This window comes from Tasmannia lanceolata, unplaced genomic scaffold, assembly GCF_043159265.1.
Source record: "Tasmannia lanceolata isolate RefF3 unplaced genomic scaffold, GAP_Taslan_0.1 ptg000034l, whole genome shotgun sequence".
In the NCBI taxonomy this organism is placed as follows: Eukaryota; Viridiplantae; Streptophyta; class Magnoliopsida; order Canellales; family Winteraceae; genus Tasmannia; species Tasmannia lanceolata.
Window position 1 is genome coordinate 506,703 of NW_027518711.1, and position 19,300 is coordinate 526,002.

General features: G+C 39.7%; 1 protein-coding gene across 4 annotated transcripts in view; it reads right to left on the bottom strand.

Annotated features, from left to right (window-relative positions):
• Positions 1 to 8,929: 8,929 nt before the first annotated feature.
• LOC143859585 (sister chromatid cohesion 1 protein 2-like) overlaps positions 8,930 to 19,300 on the bottom strand; it is a 57,238-nt gene continuing 46,867 nt past the window's right edge. For all 4 annotated transcript variants that reach the window (XM_077370242.1, XM_077370241.1, XM_077370243.1 and 1 more), the window contains one exon: positions 8,930 to 9,413. In XM_077370242.1, the coding sequence (XP_077226357.1) occupies positions 9,273 to 9,413 (141 nt within the window). In that variant the 3' untranslated portion in view covers positions 8,930 to 9,272. The remainder of the gene's footprint in view (positions 9,414 to 19,300) is intronic.

The following is a 19,300-nucleotide window of genomic DNA, read 5'->3' on the forward strand; positions in this document are numbered from 1 at the left end:
TTATTGTGTTAAAAATTTGAAAATCTTAGAATAATTTGTGTTTTCGTCATTTTACAAAGATATCACAATATTTTAAAAATTCAGAATTATTTGCCACGCCCATGTTTGGCAGCCTTGAAATTTTTTCTTCGGAATATTAGTTTATGCAATGGTGGGACAGGGGAAAGAGGGTGAAAATTGAGTGGACACGAGCCAGGAGATGGTGCTACGTGACTGAAAAATAATATTCATGATTTCCAAACATGACTTGAGTGGCTAACTAAATTTTATATAGTACAAGTCATCCCTGCATGTATCTGCCATGGGTTAGGAGGCATATGGCTTGGTTCTTAGAATGATAACTGGCGTTCAACAAAGAACATCAACATCATTAATTAATTGGAAAGATTTAAATGTCATAAGCTTATGCGTCGATTTGTATTCCACCAAAATTATTCCTTATTTCAAATAAAAAAAGGGCGGCCCAGTGTACGAGGCTCCTGCAATTGCGGGGTCTGGAGAGGGCTAGATATATGCGGCAGTGTACGAGGCTCCCGCGATTGCGGGGTCTGGAGAGGGCTAGATATATGCGGCCTTACAGAGCTTTGTAGAGAGGCTGTTTCCGTGACCTGAACCTGTGACCACCTGGTCACAATGGAGAAACCTTATTTCCAAATAAGATTACCTTAATTTAATCTTAATTTCAAGCAAGATTATTTTAATTTTATCTTATTTGCAAATAAGATCGCTCTAATTTAATCTTATTTGTGAATAACATTGCTCCATTTGATCTTAGGGGTTTTTGCAAAAGGAACAATTACCAAACACAAGAATGAAGGAATTTCAAGCTATACCAACATTTTTTTCAAAATTACCAAGGAAGGACAAAAGATTTCACTCGTTCATTATGACCGTTTGTTTTCTTTCTACCCTACGATTCTTCTTACTGATCCATCATTTTATAGGGACTTGATAGGCCCATTTGGAAATTGATAACCCCATTTTTATACTAGATAACCCTAATCTCAGAGACTTGAAAACCTCCTTACAAAACTCCAGTATCCTCGGCCAATTTTCGGGGACTTGATAAGCCCATTTGGAAATTGGTAACTCCATTTTTGATACTAGATAACCCCAATCCAAGAGACATGAAAACCCCTTCCAAAACTCCACTACCCTCGACCAATTTTTACGGACTTGATAAGCCCATTCGGAAATTGGTAACCCCGTTTTTATACTAGATAACCCCACTCCAAGAGACTTGAAAACCCCCTTCCAAAACTCCAGTACCGTCGGCCAATTTTTAGGGACTTGATAAGCCCATTCAGAAATTGGTAACCCCATTTTTGAAACTATATAACCCCAATCCCAGAGACTTGAAAACCCCCTTCCAAAACTCCAGTACCCTCGGCCAATTTTCAAGGATACATAAGCTCATTCCGAAATTGGTAACCCCATTTTTTATCCTAGATAACCCAAATCCCAGAGACTTGAAAACCCCCTTCTAAGACTCCAGTACCCTCATCCACCTTTCAAGGATTTATAACCCCATTCCGAAATTGGTAACCCTACTTTTGAGAGTTGCTAACCCCCTTCCAGAGAGTTGATAAACCCCTTCTGCTACAAAACCCCCTGCCTATAGCAACTCTTCTAATGGCATTACAATTCTGTTCATGATAGAAATAACAAAAGAAATGGATGTTGTATTCATTAAATGTCCTTATTTTATTATATCCCAATTCGTGTATTACAACAAAAAAAAAAAAATTACATCAAAAAATGTGTAGCCATCCATTCGTGTATTACATTAAAAAATTTTATACAATTAATCCACTTCTCTTCCAAAAAGTAACTGAAGACATCCATGCATTATCTCCAGAACACACCCTAAAATTCAAACGGCTTAAACCCAAAACATGAAAAATCACAGAGGAATGAAAAATAATTCAAAACCCTAAAAAAAGGAAAAACAAAACCTAGATACAGAGAGATAGATGGTAAGAACTCACCTTTCAACTTTTCAAGACTTGCCGGTGACAATGGTGGCTAAACGAGGAGGAATATGACTGGCATGGTAAAAAATCAAAAAGGTGAAAATGGAAAAGTAAAAGAAGAGGGAAGAGGGAAGAGGGAAAAAAACAAGGTGAAAACGTGAGGGCATTTTCGTCCAGCTTTTACAGACAAGACTTCTTTTGTCCCTCCTTGGTAATTTTTTAAAAAAGTGCGTCCAGTTGGAAATTCCCTCATTTTTGTGTCTCCCATTGGTAATTGTTCCTTTGCAAAAATAGTCCCACCAAATAACATTTTTGCCGAAAGAATCTTCTACTTTCCATATATGCAAATCGGGTTATATCGATTGGTTTACTTGTGCAAATCAGGTCATCATCTACTAGAGATTCTAGACACCTTACCTAAGGCTATGTTCAGTTGCCATGGGTTAGGAGGCATATGGTTTGGTTCTTAGAATGACCAAGTCAATAAGTTCGCCAAAATTCTGGTTACCCCTGCATGTATCTGCCATGGGTTAGGAGGCATATGGTTTGGTTCTTAGAATGATAACTGGCATTCAACAAAGAACATCAACATCATTAATTAATTGGAAAGATTTAAATGTCATAAGCTTATGCGTCAATTTGTATTCCACCAAAATTATTCCTTATTTTCAAATAGAAAAAGGGCGGCCCAGTGTATGAGGCTCCCGCCATTGCGGGGTCTGGAGAGGGCTAGATATATGCGGCCTTACCTCTGCTTTGTAGAGAGGCTGTCTCCATGACTCGAACTTGTGACCACCTGGTCACAATGGAGAAACCTTATTTTCAAATAAGATTACCTTAATTTAATCTTAATTTCAAGTAAGATTATTTTAATTTTATCTTATTTGCAAATAAGATTGCTCTAATTTAAGCTTATTTGTGAATAACATTGCTCCATTTGATCTTAGGGGTTTTTGCAAGAGGAACAATTACCAAACACAAAAATGAGGGAATTTCCAGCTGTACCCACATTTTTTCAAAATTACCAAGGAGGGACAAAAGATGGACGAAAATGCCCTTTTCCCTTATGAACACGTTTTTACTTCTTGTTTTTTCACTCGTTCATTATGACCGTTTGTTTTCTTTCTACCCTACGATTCTTCTTCCTCATCCGCCATTTTAAAGGGACTTGATAAGCCCATTCGGAAATTGGTAACCCTTTTTTTATACTAGATAACCCTAATATCAAAGACTTGAAAACCTCCTTACAAAACTCTAGTACCCTCGGCCAATTTTCGGGGACTTGATAAGCCCATTTGGAAATTTGTAACTCCATTTTTGATACTAGATAACCCCAATCCTAGAGACATGAAACCCCTTCCAAAACTCCACTACCCTCAGCCAATTTTTACAGACTTGATAAGCCCATTCGGAAATTGGTAACCCCAATCCCAGAGACTTGAAAACCTCCTTCCAAAACTCCAGTACCCTCGGCCAATTTTTAGGGACTTGATAAGCCCATTCAGAATTGGTAACCCTATTTTTGAAACTATATAACCCCAATCCCAGAGACTTGAAAACCCCTTTCCAAAACTCTAGTACTCTCGGCCAATTTTCAAGGACTTCATAACCTCATTTGGAAATTGGTAACCCCATTTTTTATACTGGATAACCCAAATCCCTGGGACTTGAAAACTCCCTTCTAAAACTCCAATACCCTCATCCACCTTCCAAGGGTTTATAACCCCATTCTGAAATTGGTAACCCTACTTTTGAGAGTTGCTAACCCCCTTCCAGAGAGTTGATAAACCCCTTCTGCTACAAAACCCCCTGCTATAGTAACTCTTCTAATGGCATTATAATTCTGCTCATGATAGAAATAACAAAAGAAATGGATGTTGTATTCATTAAATGTGCTTCTTTTATTACATCCCAATTCATGTATTACAAAAAAAAAAAAATTACATCAAAAAATGTGTAGCTATCCATTCATGTATTACATTAAAAAAAATTTATACAATTAATCCATTTGTCTTCCAACAAGTGAGTGAAGCCATCCATGCATTATCTCCAGAACACACCCTAAAATTCCAACTACTTAAACCCAAAACATGATAAATTTGAAACAGAGGAATGAAAAATAGTGCAAAACTCTAAAAACAAAAAAACAAAACCTAGATACAGAGAGATAGATGGTAAGAACTCACCTTTCAAGACTTGCCGGTGACAATGGTGGCTGAACGAGGAGGAAGATGACTGGCATGGTAAAAAATCAAAAAGGTGAAAATAGAAAAGTAAAAGAAGAGGGAAGAGGAAAAAAAACAAGGTGAAAACGTGTTATAAATGCCAAAGGGCATTTTCGTCCAACTTTTACAGACAAGACTTCTTTTGTCCCTCCTTGGTAATTTTTTAAAAAAGTGCGTCCAGCTAGAAATTCGCTCATTTTTATGTTTCCCATTGGTAATTGTTCATTTGCAAAAATAGTCCCACCAAATAACATTTTTGCTGAAAGAGTCTTCTACTTTGGTTTGGTTTCTTGTGCAAATCAGGTCATCATCTACTAGAGATTCTAGACACCTTACCTAAGGCTATGTTCAGTTGCGTTCCCTAGAAAGCAGATCCCTGGAAAATAGCTTATTTTTTCCCTGGCAAGGCCTTGACAAAACAGAATTCTGGTGTTCACTTTCTTTCCAGGGAAAATATAATATCAGATGTGGAATTTATTAAATATTACGTGGAAATGGGGTTTTCCCTCTCCATCTGGATTCCTTTTCCCACATAAATATATCGGATTTGCTTTCGAGAGAAATTAGAGACGAGAGCTTTGTACGGTTTTGTCGTGCTCCCGGCGAAAACCTTCGCCGCCTCTGTCGTGCTCCCGGCCAAAACCCCCCTTCGGCGATAACCGTACCCGCAGGTACTCCTCTTTCTCGGCTTTTTCTCTTTCTCCTCTGCTTTTTTTTTTCTTTTTGCAAACCCCCCTCTCTCAACCTCTCCTCTCTCTACTTCTCCTTCTCCTTCTCCTCTGTGTTTTTTTTTTTCGCAAACCCCCCTCTCTCAACCTCTCCTCTCTCTCGTTCTCGTTCTCCTTCTCCTCTGTTTTTTGTTTTTTTTTTTCGCAAACCCCCCTCTCAACCTCTCCTCTCTCTCCTCCTCTGTGGTGTTCCCGGGGAAACCCCCTCTCCAGTGAAAAATTTATTTGCAGTGGTCCGAGGGATGGTCTTTTGGGTTGAGGTGGGTTTGAGGGCTAGAGTTGGTGGGATTCGAGGTGAAAAGGAAAGATCATTTTTTTTGCTAGGTTTTCATGGCTAATGCAAGTCTCAGACATAGCTTTCTTTGATTTTTTCCCATTTTTTGGTTGAAATGGCTCAAGGATTTGTCTGATTTTTTCCTTAGGCAAGGACTGCTTTGTTCATCTTTCTCATTACTGTTTTTGTACAGATTTTGAGCGTTTTGTTCTAAATGTGGGTTCATCTTTCTCATTATTCTGTTCTAAATGTGGGTTCATCTTTCACAATAAACAAAACCGCTCTTTTTGATTTTGTTCATCTTTCTCATTATTTTTAACAAGCGAGTGAAACCTTTTCCTTGCACCTTTCCCAAGATTTCCTGTACGCGTGTTCAGACCTTTTCGTTCACAGTTTCCCTGGATTCCTTTTCGTTTTTGCCATGTCAGATTCCTTGGAAACCTTTTCCTTTCCTTTCCAGGAAAACAAGTGAACAGAGCCTAACGGAATCCAAACGGAAATCAAGTAAATGACTAAAATGCCCCCTATCTGCGCCAATGTGTGAACCCGCCTCATTTTATGTAAATGACAAACGCCGCAAATACTCACGGGTTGGAAACTTGGAGACGCAAAAGTGGACCCGCCTCATTTTATTACAGTTTTGGTCCGGTTCATATTAGCCAAAAGTGGGACCCGCTGTGACTCACACCTTTCCTTGATCTAACCCTCCGTCACATAGGCCATTATGAGATCCAACCACCCATCATATTAATATTTATCAATGTGATAAAATGAGATGCTATAGTGAGTCCCACTTTTGGATGATTGGATAGGCCAAAAGTGGGACCCACCTTTACCTAATCTGACCGCCCATCACATGGTGCAAGTGAGCCACAAAAACCAGCCCTGTTGCACTCGGTTTTGAAAGGTTGGCTTCAATTTTGCCGCAAAATTGATCATATGACACAGTCTTGCTGACGCTACATGTTACCCTCATAAAAAAGTCCCTAAGCCCCTGTCAAAACAGGAGAAATTACATGGGAATGCTGTGCATGCACGTGAAACACCAAAAAACAGTAGGGCCCACGTTTTTTGGGCAATCCAAACCGTTCATTTGTTGGGCCCGGATGTAGATAGGATGACCCAAATCCTCCAATCCGTGCAGGTTTTTATATTGTGCCGTCCATTTTAAACCTCCACAAATTGAAGGTTAGGAACATCCTATAGGAAAGAATTTTTTGGGCACACCCTATCTACGTCATGGCCCAACAAATGAACGGTTTAGATCACCAAAAAAATTGGGCTCCACAGTTATTTTTGGGCTGCACGTGGATGGGCGGCCTTCCACCATACAAATTCTCATTAATACAGAGTTCCTAATTTTAGGCCATATTTTAATTACTTTAATGCAAAACAGTCCCTATTAGAGAGAGAAAGAGGAGAGAGAAAGACACAGGGGGTCGATTTAAGATATATGGGGATCGATTTATCACTCCCCTAATCATAATAATAATCATTATTTGCAATTATGTGGGAGAAGTAATTAAGATGGAGATAAAACAAGCTTTCGAACGTGGAAAGGTTTGAGTCCAATTATCAGTTTTGAGTCCAAACGTGGCAGAAAACTTACAAAATTTTCTGAAATAACCATGAAACCGAGGAATAATTCACCAATTTCGTTAGGGCCTGTTTGCATGCTGAGAAGATTTTGATTTTGATTTCTCACATTTGCAGCCCTTTTTGCATTGTAATTTGGATCGGATCAATTTCTTGGATTTCTAATTCAGCAGATGACAATGAAAAAAATCAGATTTCTAAGTTTGCTGTGAAAATAAGCAGTCGGAAATTCACAGATCTAGCAGTTTCCTTCACCCTCTTTGCTCCTCAACATCTCCCCTCCAATAGAAACTACCCCCTTCCCTCTTTGTCTCCCTCTACATGAGCTGCCGGACCTATTCATTTTGTATTCAAAACTCAATTCCAAATCCAAATACAAAATAGGAGGTATCCAAACAGACCCTTAGTGTTATTTATAAATCTCATGCGAAATTCAAAATTATTGGGAAAGATATTGTGGTGAAAATTGAACTCTAACTTAATTTAGGAAATATATGCACTTTAATGCCATTCCATTCTTTTGTTGTGGCCCATTAAGAAAAATAAGCGCATATATTTGGTCAGTAAGTGTGTCACCCAGAAAAAACACATGGTCTTTCCCAAACATGACTACATGAGGTAGTTTTACCCAAGGGTTAAAATTTCGGTTTCAGTACCGGTTTCGGAGTTTGAAATTTTGAAATTTCGGTTGAAATCTGGTACAAAACCCCGAAAGTAATATTTTATTCAATATTAAATTTCGGCCGAAATTCGGTAATTTCGGTGAAATATTAAAATAATATTAAAAAAAAAATTTAGTCAAATTTCTGTTGAAATAAATGACCGTTTCAGTTTTTTATGGGTTTTGGTGTCGAAATTTAAAACCATGGTTTTACCTCCATGACGACTAAGTGTGTCACCCATAAATCAGCCATTCACTATTTTGGGAACGGCTGAGATTAGAAACCACACCTTCTAATTAGATTAGTCTCAACTCTTCACAAAATAGTTAGGGAAAATTACATTTACACCCCCTCTAGTTTCTAGTTTCTGACATATCCACTTCCACCTCTATAGTTTAAAACGTGACAAATACACCCCTGTAGTTTCAATTTGTTTAAGGTTTGCCCCCTCAGCTGAAGGTTCGTCCAGAGATTGAAGGGTTAGGATGATCCGATGGAGCTGGTTTTTTGGGCACACCCTATCTATGTCAAGACCCATCAAATGAACGCTTTGGATCATCCAAACAATGTGGGCCCACATTATTTGGATGATTTTTTGGTAGTATTTGGATTCGGGTATGGGCCCACATTATTTGGATGATCCAAAGCGTTCATTTGATGGGTCCTGACATAGATAGTGTGTGCCCAAAAGATCAGCTCCATCGGATCATCCTAACCCTTCAATCTATCGACGAACCTTCAGCCGAGGGGGCAAATCTTAAACAAATTGAAACTACAGGGGTGTATTTGTCACGTTTTAAACTATAGGGGTAGAAGTGGATATGTCAGAAACTAGAGGGGGTGTAAATGTAATTTTCCCAAATAGTTAAATGTCTGATTTCAGGGCAAAGCAGGTAAATCGACCTCCCAGATATTTCCTGATTTTCTAGAACAATTGCCTTTTCGTCTTATTCCCAATCCGAACTATGTAACTAAGGCCTTGTTGGATTGCAGGAACATTCTAGAAAAGTTTGGAAAAGAAAAATATTTCTATATTTTCCTTCTTTTAAACACGAACTTGAACCAGACTAGTTCAATTTTTACTTACAGGGACCATCAGTTTATGATAGTATCTGCCCAAATAAATCATAATCATATCATTTCCCTCTAGATCGTGGAAATAATTTTTTTTTTGCAATCCAAACTAAGGCTAAGTGTAACTAAGGGTTGTCTCATTTGATTTACTATTTTCTCACATTTCGATATTGACATGTCATTTCAAAATTGGGCATTTCCACCGCGACCAAATTAGCCCCTTTGCTCACAGAAAGAATTAGAGAGAAGAAAAGATAAAGACGAATAACAGAAGAGACTGGGAATTCTTCTGCCTTAACAATTCTCTAATCTAGTGCTGTATTTTGAATGATTCCCAAACCAAAATGCCCCAATGCCAGTGAGAAGCCTTTGAAACTGAAAAGAGAAAACCAAGAAAAGGAGAAACAGGGCTATTATAAAGAAGGCAGTTCCAAGAACAAATCATGCCCTGTAATTGAGAGGAAGGACTAAAGAAACAAGAAATGCTGGTGGCAACTCTATTATATACATTGACATGAAATTTCTAGTGTTAGTCTCACAGCATCAATATCTTCATAATACAACAGGCCTAATTTATGCGAGGCCGTTTGACATGTCTTCTCTTCATAATAACAGTAAAAATGTCAATATCTACATACAAATAGAACATGAAGCTTCCTACCACCACGATTTTCCAACATAAATTGCGAATTCCAGGCACTGCACTTAACAAACTCTTCTCTTGGTTCAAGTGTTGCAGGCTAATGCGGCTTTCGGCATGGTGTACATATGCCGGTGCTCTCATTAGAACAGTAAAATTCCGTTTGTGGAGTTGGGAGCAGGAGAATCTCGCCGTAAGGGGATTCTTGTTTAATATATATAAACCCTTCACTCTTCAAAACCTGCAAGAAGCTTTTCATTTAGCAGCACTGCTGTATGTTCCAAAGGGCTTATGTCCGCTCTTCACAATTCGTCAATGAAGAATGTCCGTAGAAGTCATAAAAATCAAAATAAGCAATTCACTACTAAGCCAGATTACATTTTCTTTTTCTTTTTGAGATTAAAAATATCATACTTTTTCCTTGTGTTGCAAATTGAAACATTGATTAAGAAGGACAATAAAGCTTGGACAGAGGTGTCAGACTCATGCGGGAAACTTTATACCATGGACACATTTCTACATAAATATAAAAATATTGGGAAAATTACATAAACACCCCGTGGTTTGGCCATTTTCCACTTTAAACCCTATGGTTTGGAAGTTACCAACGACACCCCTCAACTTTCCATGGGTTTTTTTAAGGTGACGGAGTGGACGGAAAGGGGGAAATGACCGTTATGCCCTCGTCTTCCCCAACTGAAATTAGGGTTTTCATACTTTAAAACTGAAAATTAGGGTTTCATTCAAACCCTTGTTTATTTAGCAACATAAACCCTTGATTTTGGAGTTCTATTTGTCTTCATTCACATCATTATCATGATTTGCACATAAACCCTAATATTTTAGGGATTTATTTTGTTTTTATCAATGTTTTTTTTTCTTGAAATGTGGGTTTGATGTAGCCATGGGGTGGGGTTTCGTTGTCTGTGGTGGAGGTGACGGCGGTGGCCGGAGATGGTGGCAGCGTGGCGGCGGGAAATGACGTAAACCAGTTTTTAAAAACTCCTTGACTCGACAAGGAACTCCCCCGAGTGAATCAGGGATTTTTTTTTGATAAAAATAGTTTGTGACGCCAAGAGTAGTATGAGTAATTCCATAATAAAGAAAGTAATATGGCAATTAAAATTGGAAGCTGGTGGATGCAGCCCTCTCTCTGTCATGAATGTTTCTCATTGGCTATTGACAGCTTGTTGGGAATCGTAACAACCAGTGAAAATGTTGAAAATAAGAGGGGTGCATCTTTCAAAACATGAGGGCATGAGTATTAGTTTCCATAAAATAATACAAAAAATTACACGAGTAGCATGGAACTATTTAACCAGACATGCAAAGTTTGGGCTTGGTGGTGATTCTCACCTCCAGATTCCCACCTCCAATCACGTACAGTCACCTTGACTCTGGTAATGCTTGCCTAGAACCTTGAGCAATTGTCTATGATCCTAAGGCCCTAAGTACCTTAGCCTAGGTGATGGAGCTAGGTTTGATTGATTAGTGTCACGGCCATTTTGTCTAGCGACAGCTCACATGGACTATGGCATGTGGCCTGTAACAAATGTAGTTGGAGTAATGTGAATAATCAAACAAATCAGCATGCCGCGTGTCGTATTCTTAGTCGTATTCTTTGGAGGACAATTCTGGCTAAGGTGGGTAGACACCTTACCCCTTTACCCTCTTAGTTTGCTTGTCCATTGAGTGGTGCGTGCCAGACCTAACATGGATCGTATTCTAGTCAACAAGAAACCGACGTCCCCTTTGAATTTGTGTACATTTACTTCACCAATAAAGATCATTTGCAAACCACTGACACCTTTATCTGTGTATAAATTCAGTGTTTCAAAATATGGATGTGGGCCAAAATGTGAACAAAGCTAATCTTAGCCAACTTGGCATGGCACAATCAAGTAATTAGTTGACCCAACTCTATATTCGGTTGACACCATCATGACCTAGGAGAATCGAAGGAGTTTTATATGAAAAAAATGTACACTTTGGACAAGAACACAGACAAGATGAAAAGGAGTCTACTTGGCAAGTTGACGATAACAATAATAACATGGGGAGATTTAAAACTATGATAGAAAGAACAATGGGACTAGACAAAACAGTAATGTTACGATCCATCCTAATGTAAATCATTTAGGCCGAGTCCTGCACGTGGTCATGTCGAATCGAAAACTTTGATCTTGTAGACCATCATAAGGTGACCCACATGGCCATCGTCCCATACCGAAAGGACATCCCGTCCAAAAGATAATAGGCGTATAGGCCTACAAAAATTAATTCGGCCAACATAAAGAGCTCTATGATGCATTTTTTAGATGTTCTAAACTTCTAAATGCTTGCATTTTCTATTTTCTGCACCACTTGAACACCCTCATCCAATGAGATTAAAGCTCCATTTAATTAGTTCTAAATTCCTCATTTAACCATTAGTTAACACTTAACTAATATGTATATACCTTATATGTCCTTATGTACATACACCAAACGAACAGTGTATATCCTTTCCCCTATATCCAATACAAGGGATCCCATCTGTCCGTGCAATCTAGCAAATGCGGGACATTGATCCTAGAAGGATGTAAACGGGTCTACGAGTAATGAGTAGGATTGTAGCAGGGATCCGATGGTCGATCCTGCAGAACCCAAAGATGGGCCCCACTGCGATCTCGCTCTGTAGTTAAGACTACAAAAGCATTGGACCAGTGGCCTCCATCGAGACGTAACCCTGAAGATGACCGTCAGATCATCAGACTCCTAATCTCCAATGCCTGTGGCTCCTTCATTGTTTGTGTTAACATAACCTTCCTTTTGTGCTTACCATGTATGCTAAAGACCCTTCAACTCTACTTAGCTGATTCGTCTTGTCACGGGATGATCACAAGTGTCACACATACCAAGTCAAAAGACTGTAGGGCCATGACTGATGGTATCAGAGCCAAGCTCCTATATCTGAGAAAGAAGTGGATAAGCAATAGCATGCTGAAGAGTGGACTTGGACAGCCTATACAACAACCAAAGGTACTTGAGAAGACCATGCAACAACGAACCACGAAAGAACACCTTGCTAATCTCGAGTCATACTGAAGTCATTTGAGTGAGTTGGCATCAAACCGTACTCATGTAGGAGAGAAGCTTGAAGTGTTAAGAGCAAGAATAGTTCCACTTTGAAGAGCAATGGAAGTCCTTGGTGATGACAAGAGGAGCAATGATGGAGACCTTCTAAGAATAAAAATAAACCCTCTTGATATCAGGGAAACATATTGCTAGACTATACGCCCTAAAAGCCAGTATTAATGTAATAATTCTTGTTTAGTCGATTGATTTCATAACATCTATTAGGTACAGAAGAAGGAATGCATTTTAGTCGATTGATTTCATAACATCTATTAGGTAAAGAAGAAGGAATGCGAAACGTGCTTTATATAACGACCGCATGTTTTCCCTAGGTAGAAAAGTAGGAATTTCATGTCCAGGGATTCACAGATTCAAGGGGGAGGGGGGATATGACATTCCAGTCCTTTGCAGATCTTAAACGTTCCCAGTTGGGGTTGAGACTGGACGTATCTTCCGGCACACAACTAGTATTATCCCATACATGCATTGGCGTGACTCATCTCGGTCACTGAGCTAGAGACCCTAAGCAAGCAACATGGGTGTGATGAATGGTTCACGCACTGAAAATGGTGTCTGTGAGCCAGCCCTGTAGTTTTGGCCATCTTGATTCTTGATCAGGAATCATATTTGGGTATGCTGGACTATAGGGTAAAGCACGAGATCAATAAGGATGCCCAAGAAGGAATCCACCAACTCGAAAAGAGGAAGGTCATTTATAGTTTAAATCACAATACAGACCTTTGAAAACCTGGCCCTGTGATTTGATAAATAGTTTATCAAATGGATTTCCAAACAGATAGGTGTATATATGTATGTTTTAAATGGAATTTCCAGATCCATTGAGGTTCCAGACCATAGTTAGCACAACGTGATTCGGCAAAAAAAGGGGACGGCAAAAATGCGAGTTTAGTACGGCATTGGTTAAACCGTAGTTAAAAAAACGGAAATACAAGAAAATGAGTTCAGAATTGTCATTTACAAAATATGGCGGGGGTAAAATTCGAAAGTTAGCAAAAAAACGTGTTTAAAACGCATTTTAAACATGTTTAAAACATTTGCCTCAAAAAAAAAAAGGAGTTTAATTGGTTGTAAAAGTTTTAAACGGCACAACAATGAAACACATTTTTTTTCAAAAAAAGAAAAAAACGCATTTAAAACGGAGTTTTGCTAACTATGGTCCAGACTGCTAATGAATTGGAAGGTATACCATGTGGCGGGCCAAGGGATAATAACTACGTCCACCCCCATAGGACCACCAGGCCATGTAAATGAGGAGCAGAGGAAGTATATAGTATATACACACGGAGATTTGATAAAAGGGTAATTTGGTAACCTGACACTCATCTTTAGGGCAATGCTCTAGTGGCGGCCACTAGCCTAAGTGCGATCGTAGTTGAACTACAGAGCTTGGTCGCAGTGGGACTGTTCGAGTCCTGCAGGATGAGTCATTGGATCCCTATGATGATCCCACTCATAAATTGCTTGACCAATAAGAATTCTTGAAGAATTTGGGTCTTGGATTTATTGAGTACATGGACACACACACACACACATATATTTATATTTAATTATGTGTAAAATAGGAGGATATACACACTAGCATTGGTGTATGCACTCAAGTGCATTTATCGTAGAAGTGGTGTATGTAAAGTGATTGCCCAAATTAATTAATCATATTGGGAATGTAATTCGGATAAAGATAAGATCACACAAGTGTAGATAAGTTATCTACACACTAGCTTAAAATATAGCGGGGGCCCACATTGTTTGGATGATCCAAAGCATTCATTTGATGGGCCCTCACATAGATAGGGTGTGCCCAAAAAATCAGCTTCATAGAATCATCCTAACCCTTCGAACCGTGGAGGCAAAAAATGGAAAGATTTGTGAAGGTTTATACACATCCATTTTACCTCCACAAATCGTACGGTTGGGATGATCCTATGGAGCTGATTTTTTGTGGACACCCTATCTATGTGAGGGCCAATGAAATGAATGGTTTGGATCACCCAAACAATATGCCCTCCACTGTATTTTAAGCTAGTGTGTAGATAACTTATCTACACTTGTGTGTATAAACCGTTCTCTCTCTCTCTCTCTCTCTCTCTCTCTATATATATATATATATATATATATATATATATATATATATATGAGGAAATGAAGTATGTGCAGCTGCACAGATAAGCTATCTGTGCATGGCTGCACAAACCATAGTGGGGGCCACTTTTTTGGGGGATCCAAAGCATTCATTTGGAAGGCCCTTCCATGGATAGGGTGTGTACAAAAAATCAGCCCTTTAGGATCATCCTAACCCTGCCATTTGTGGAGGGAAAAAATGGGCATAAACAGTGTCTGTCCATTTTCCCCTCTAACTTTGATTGGGTTAGGATGATCTTATAGGGCTGATTTTTGGTACACACCCTATCCATGGAAGGGCCTTACAAATGAATGCTTTGGACACCCCCCCCCCCAAAAAAAAAAAAAAAATGTGGCCCCCACTATGGTTTGTGCAGCTGCATATACTTCATTTCCTCATATATATATATATATATATATATATATATATATATAGAGAGAGAGAGAGAGAGAGACAGAGAGACAGAGAGTTAAGTGAAGCTACACATACGTGTAGCTAACTTAGCTACACGGACGGCTTAAAATACAGTGGGCCCACATTATTTGGGTGATCCAAACCATTCATTTGATAGGACCTCACATTGATAGGGTGTGCCCAAAAAATCAGCTCCATTGGATAATCTCAACCCTTCAAACTGTGGAGGCAAAAATGGATAGATTTGTGAAGGTTTTTACACATCCATTTTTGCCTCCACAAATCGTAGGGTTGGGATGATCCTATGGAGCTGATTTTTTGGGCACACGCTATCTATGTGAGGGCCCATCAAATGAATGGTTTGCATCACCCCAACAATGTGGGACCCACTGTATTTTAAGCCGTCGGTGTAGCTAAGTTAGCTACAACATATGTGTAGCTACACGTATGTTGCTGCTACCGTTAGTGTTAGATGCCATAAGGGTAATTTAGTCATTTCATTATATAGACATATATATATATATATATATATATATATATATATTTATTTATTTATAATGTGAGGGGAGAGAAATTAATTCTGAACTCTCCCTCTCACGCCTATCTTGCTCTCCTCTGTCTCATTCTTTCTCTCTCATTCGCTCACTCATCTCTCTCTCTCTCCATCTCTCTCTCCTCCACCATATAGATTAACATGGTATCAGAGCTTCAGGTTGAATAACCAAGAATTTCTTTTTCTTTTTCTCTGTGAAGGCGAAGATATGATTATTAACCCTAACCCTAGGCATCCAAATCCACAAACCCAAATCTCCAAACCCATGACCACTACCACTAGAAGTGACCATCCATAACCCAGCCATCCCTAACTGTACGCATAACCACTACCACTAGAAGTGACCATATCAAATTCTCCAAGACCTCTAAAAATATTGAGCGCATAACCCAAAAACCAAAAAAAAAAAAAAAACATATTTATTTTAGTTTGAATAATGAAAACTCTAACCCTCTAAACCTTAGCCGTACCTTTCAAAACTTTATTCTTTGATCTTCTCACCCTCAAACCCTAATCTTGACCCGCGACTTTATACAAATCAGCCCCTAAACTCATTTTTAATCCACTTCCAACCCTTCATATTCATAATCTAAACAGGTATTCTTCGCTCTTTATCATCTCGTGGTGGGTTCCGGACTACTGTTTGTTGATTCTCTCATATTGGTGATGTATGTTTGTGATGTTGTCGCATCTTTCTATCCCGGAATCGTGTGTTACTGTGTGAGATAGCATATGTGGGTGTTGTGGGTGACTTGTTTGTGATTTGATGGTGATTGGTTACTGTTGTGGATTTGTCATTGGATTGGATGATATCAGTGGTTTTGGTGGTGTCGTGGTTGGTTGTTGGTGATTATTTTATCGTAACTTGATGTGTTGGAGATTTTAGTGACTTTTTTTTCTATTGTGGTTGGTGGGTACTTTTTTTGTGGTGTTGTGGGTGTTGGAATATTCATAGTGGTGTTATTCAAGTTGTTTGGGGCCTTCATTATGGAATCTGTGGAGCAATCTTCTCAGCCACCTGCCGACAATAAGTTTGTTGAGATTCGTTCTTCATCATACAGTGGCCAGTCTAGTTATTCCCATGTCGAACCTCCCCTTCAGATGAATTCTATAAAGCTAGATGGGACTAATTATCCCCCGTGGAAGATGGCTGTCTACTCTTACTAGGACGTAGGAAATCCAGTTTTTTAGAGTGTGCGACTGGCTACCAGCAATTTGACTTATGATCAGTGGCGTGAGGACGATGCTGTGATCCGTTCTTTTCTATGGGGTTGTATGGAACCCAATATTGCTACTTCTCTGATGTATCTTCAGTCGTCGAAAGAGATTTGGGAGCAGACGGCTACGATGTATTCTGGGGTGGATAATCTTACGCGTATATGTGATCGTTTTTCCGAGTGGTTTAGCCTTCAAAGAGGCGACAAACCGGTGGATAGCCACTACATGGACTATCTAGCACTTTGTCAGGAGCTTGATCTATTGATGCTGTTTACTACAGATCCTGTCGTACTTAAAAAACGTCAGGAGTTACGTGTGGTTAGATTTCTTGACTCGTTGGGCCCTATCTCCAACTCCGATAGCAGATTGTCAGTTCTGGTTCGATTCCCACCCTTGCAGATGTATTTTCTAGGGTTTTACGAATGAGAGTAGTTCAGCATAGTGACCCTATGGTGGATGGGTCTGCTCATGTGACTTATGCCGGGAGTGATCGTGGTCATGATGGAGGCCGATTTGGGCGTGGCCATGGCAGTAGCCGTGACTCAGGGGGAGGCCGCGATGGAGGAGGCCATGGTCGTGGGTCCCGTTATTGTACTTGTTGTCGTATGGAGGGACATACTATTGATTATTCCTATGATCTACATCTTGAGTTTCGTCCCTACAAACCTGCGAGTGCTTCTGTTGCAGCTTCTAATAGTCCTTCCTCCTCTGCTGCTCCATCTATGACTCCTGACACCATGGTAATCCCCCGTGCAGAATATGATGATTTGCTACGTCTCCGGGAAAAAGGGAAGCAGCTAGCTGCCACATTTGCACATCAAGGTAGCCCCCCATGTTTTCTTTCTGATACTTCTTCTGGATCATGGCTCATTGATTTAGGAGCATCACACCATATGACTGGTAATCCTACAATTCTTCTTCCTTCCAGTCATTTCCTTCTGTGGGTCCTCGTACTGTTACTTTAGGAGATGGAACTACATCTCTTGTATCCGGGATGAGTGTAGTCTCCACCTCAACGGCTCTTCAATTGTCTTATGTTCTTTACGTCCCTTCTTTTCCTGTTAACTTGTTATCTTTTAGCCAATTAACAAAGTCGTTAAATTGTTCTGTTTCCTTTTTTTTCTTCCTATTGTGTTTTTCGGGACATGAAGACTGGGATGAGGATTGGCTTGGGCCGTGAGATTAATGGCCTTTATTACCTTGACCAAGCCAGAGCTGGTGTCGCACTTCGTACTTCAGTTGATGCCTATCAGTGGCATTGTCGTTTGGGACACCCACCTGCTGACATGCTTAGGAAAACCTCTTTTGTTCCAGATTCTGTTCCGTCTTTTCATTACGAGTCGTGTGAGTTGGGAAAACACCATCGTGTGTCTTTCCCTTCTCGAGTTAGTAGTCAAGTGTCTCATCTTTTTCAACTTATACATTCTGATGTTTTGGGTCCTTCTAGAACTACTTCAATAAATGGATTTAAATATTTTATCATATTTTTTGATGATTTTTCTCGTGCCACTTGGTTGTTTTTACTTAAAGATTGATCTCAAGTCTTTAATGCCTTTCATAATTTTTATTTTGAAGTGGCTAACCAATTTAACTGTTGCCTTAATTGTTTACGTACTGATAATGCTAAAGAATATTTCTCTGTGGATAATGGATTTCATGATTTTCTTGCTTCTCGTGGTATCATTCATCAGTCGTCATGTGCATATACGTTGCAACATAATGGTGTTGCTGAAAGGAGAATTCGATATCTACTTGATATGATTCGGACCATTATGTTTCAGATGAAAGTTCCTAAGATTCATTGGGGAAATGCAGCTCTTACAACATGCTATCTAGGGAATCATCTTCCTTCATCTGTTTTATCTGGAAAAACACCGTTTTCAGTCTTGTATCCTTTAGGAGATCTGTTTCCCTTATTGCCATGTGTCTTTGGTTGTACGTGCTTTGTTCAGAACTTGTCTCCTGGTCTTGACAAGTTGGAGCATTGAGCAGAGAAGCGTATCTTTCTAGGTTACTCTCGTACCCAGAAGGGTTATAAGTGTTATAGTCCACGTCTTTGAAAGACATGTCTCTGCAGATGTCACGTTTTTTTAGGACCAGCCATATTCGGTTGATTCTCCTCCTCCTTTGTCAGTTAACGTACCCAGTGTGCCAGTTCCTATCGTGATGGGTCCTCCTGTGCCCAGCCCACTCTGCCTTCTCTACCTATACCTACAGCTGTTGTTGACCCCGCCCCGAGTTCTTCAGGGAAAAGTACTGAATCTGAAGTGCGAACTTATACTCGGAGACCTCGATAGGTTGTTCTTCCTACGAATGAAGCACCATCTCTGCCCCTTGCTATGAATGAGGCACCCTCTCAGCCAACTAATCCTCCTCCGCAGACAGACTGTCCTCCTTCAGGTATTTGTTCTCCTATTGCAGATTCACCCACTGCTAGCCGTACTCGGTCTTGTACTGTTGCACATCCCATTTCTAATTTTGTTTCTTATGAGCATCTTTTACGATCTTTTCGTTCGTTTGTCTCTAGCCCGATTACTTTGCCTAAGTCAGTTACGGATGCCCTAAATCATCCTGGATGGCGAGCTGCCATGGTCGCAGAAATGGCTGCACTTCAGTCAAATAAAACTTGGCAGTTGGTTCCTCTCCTTTCTGGAGCACGACCTGTTGGGTGTCGTTGGGTCTTTGC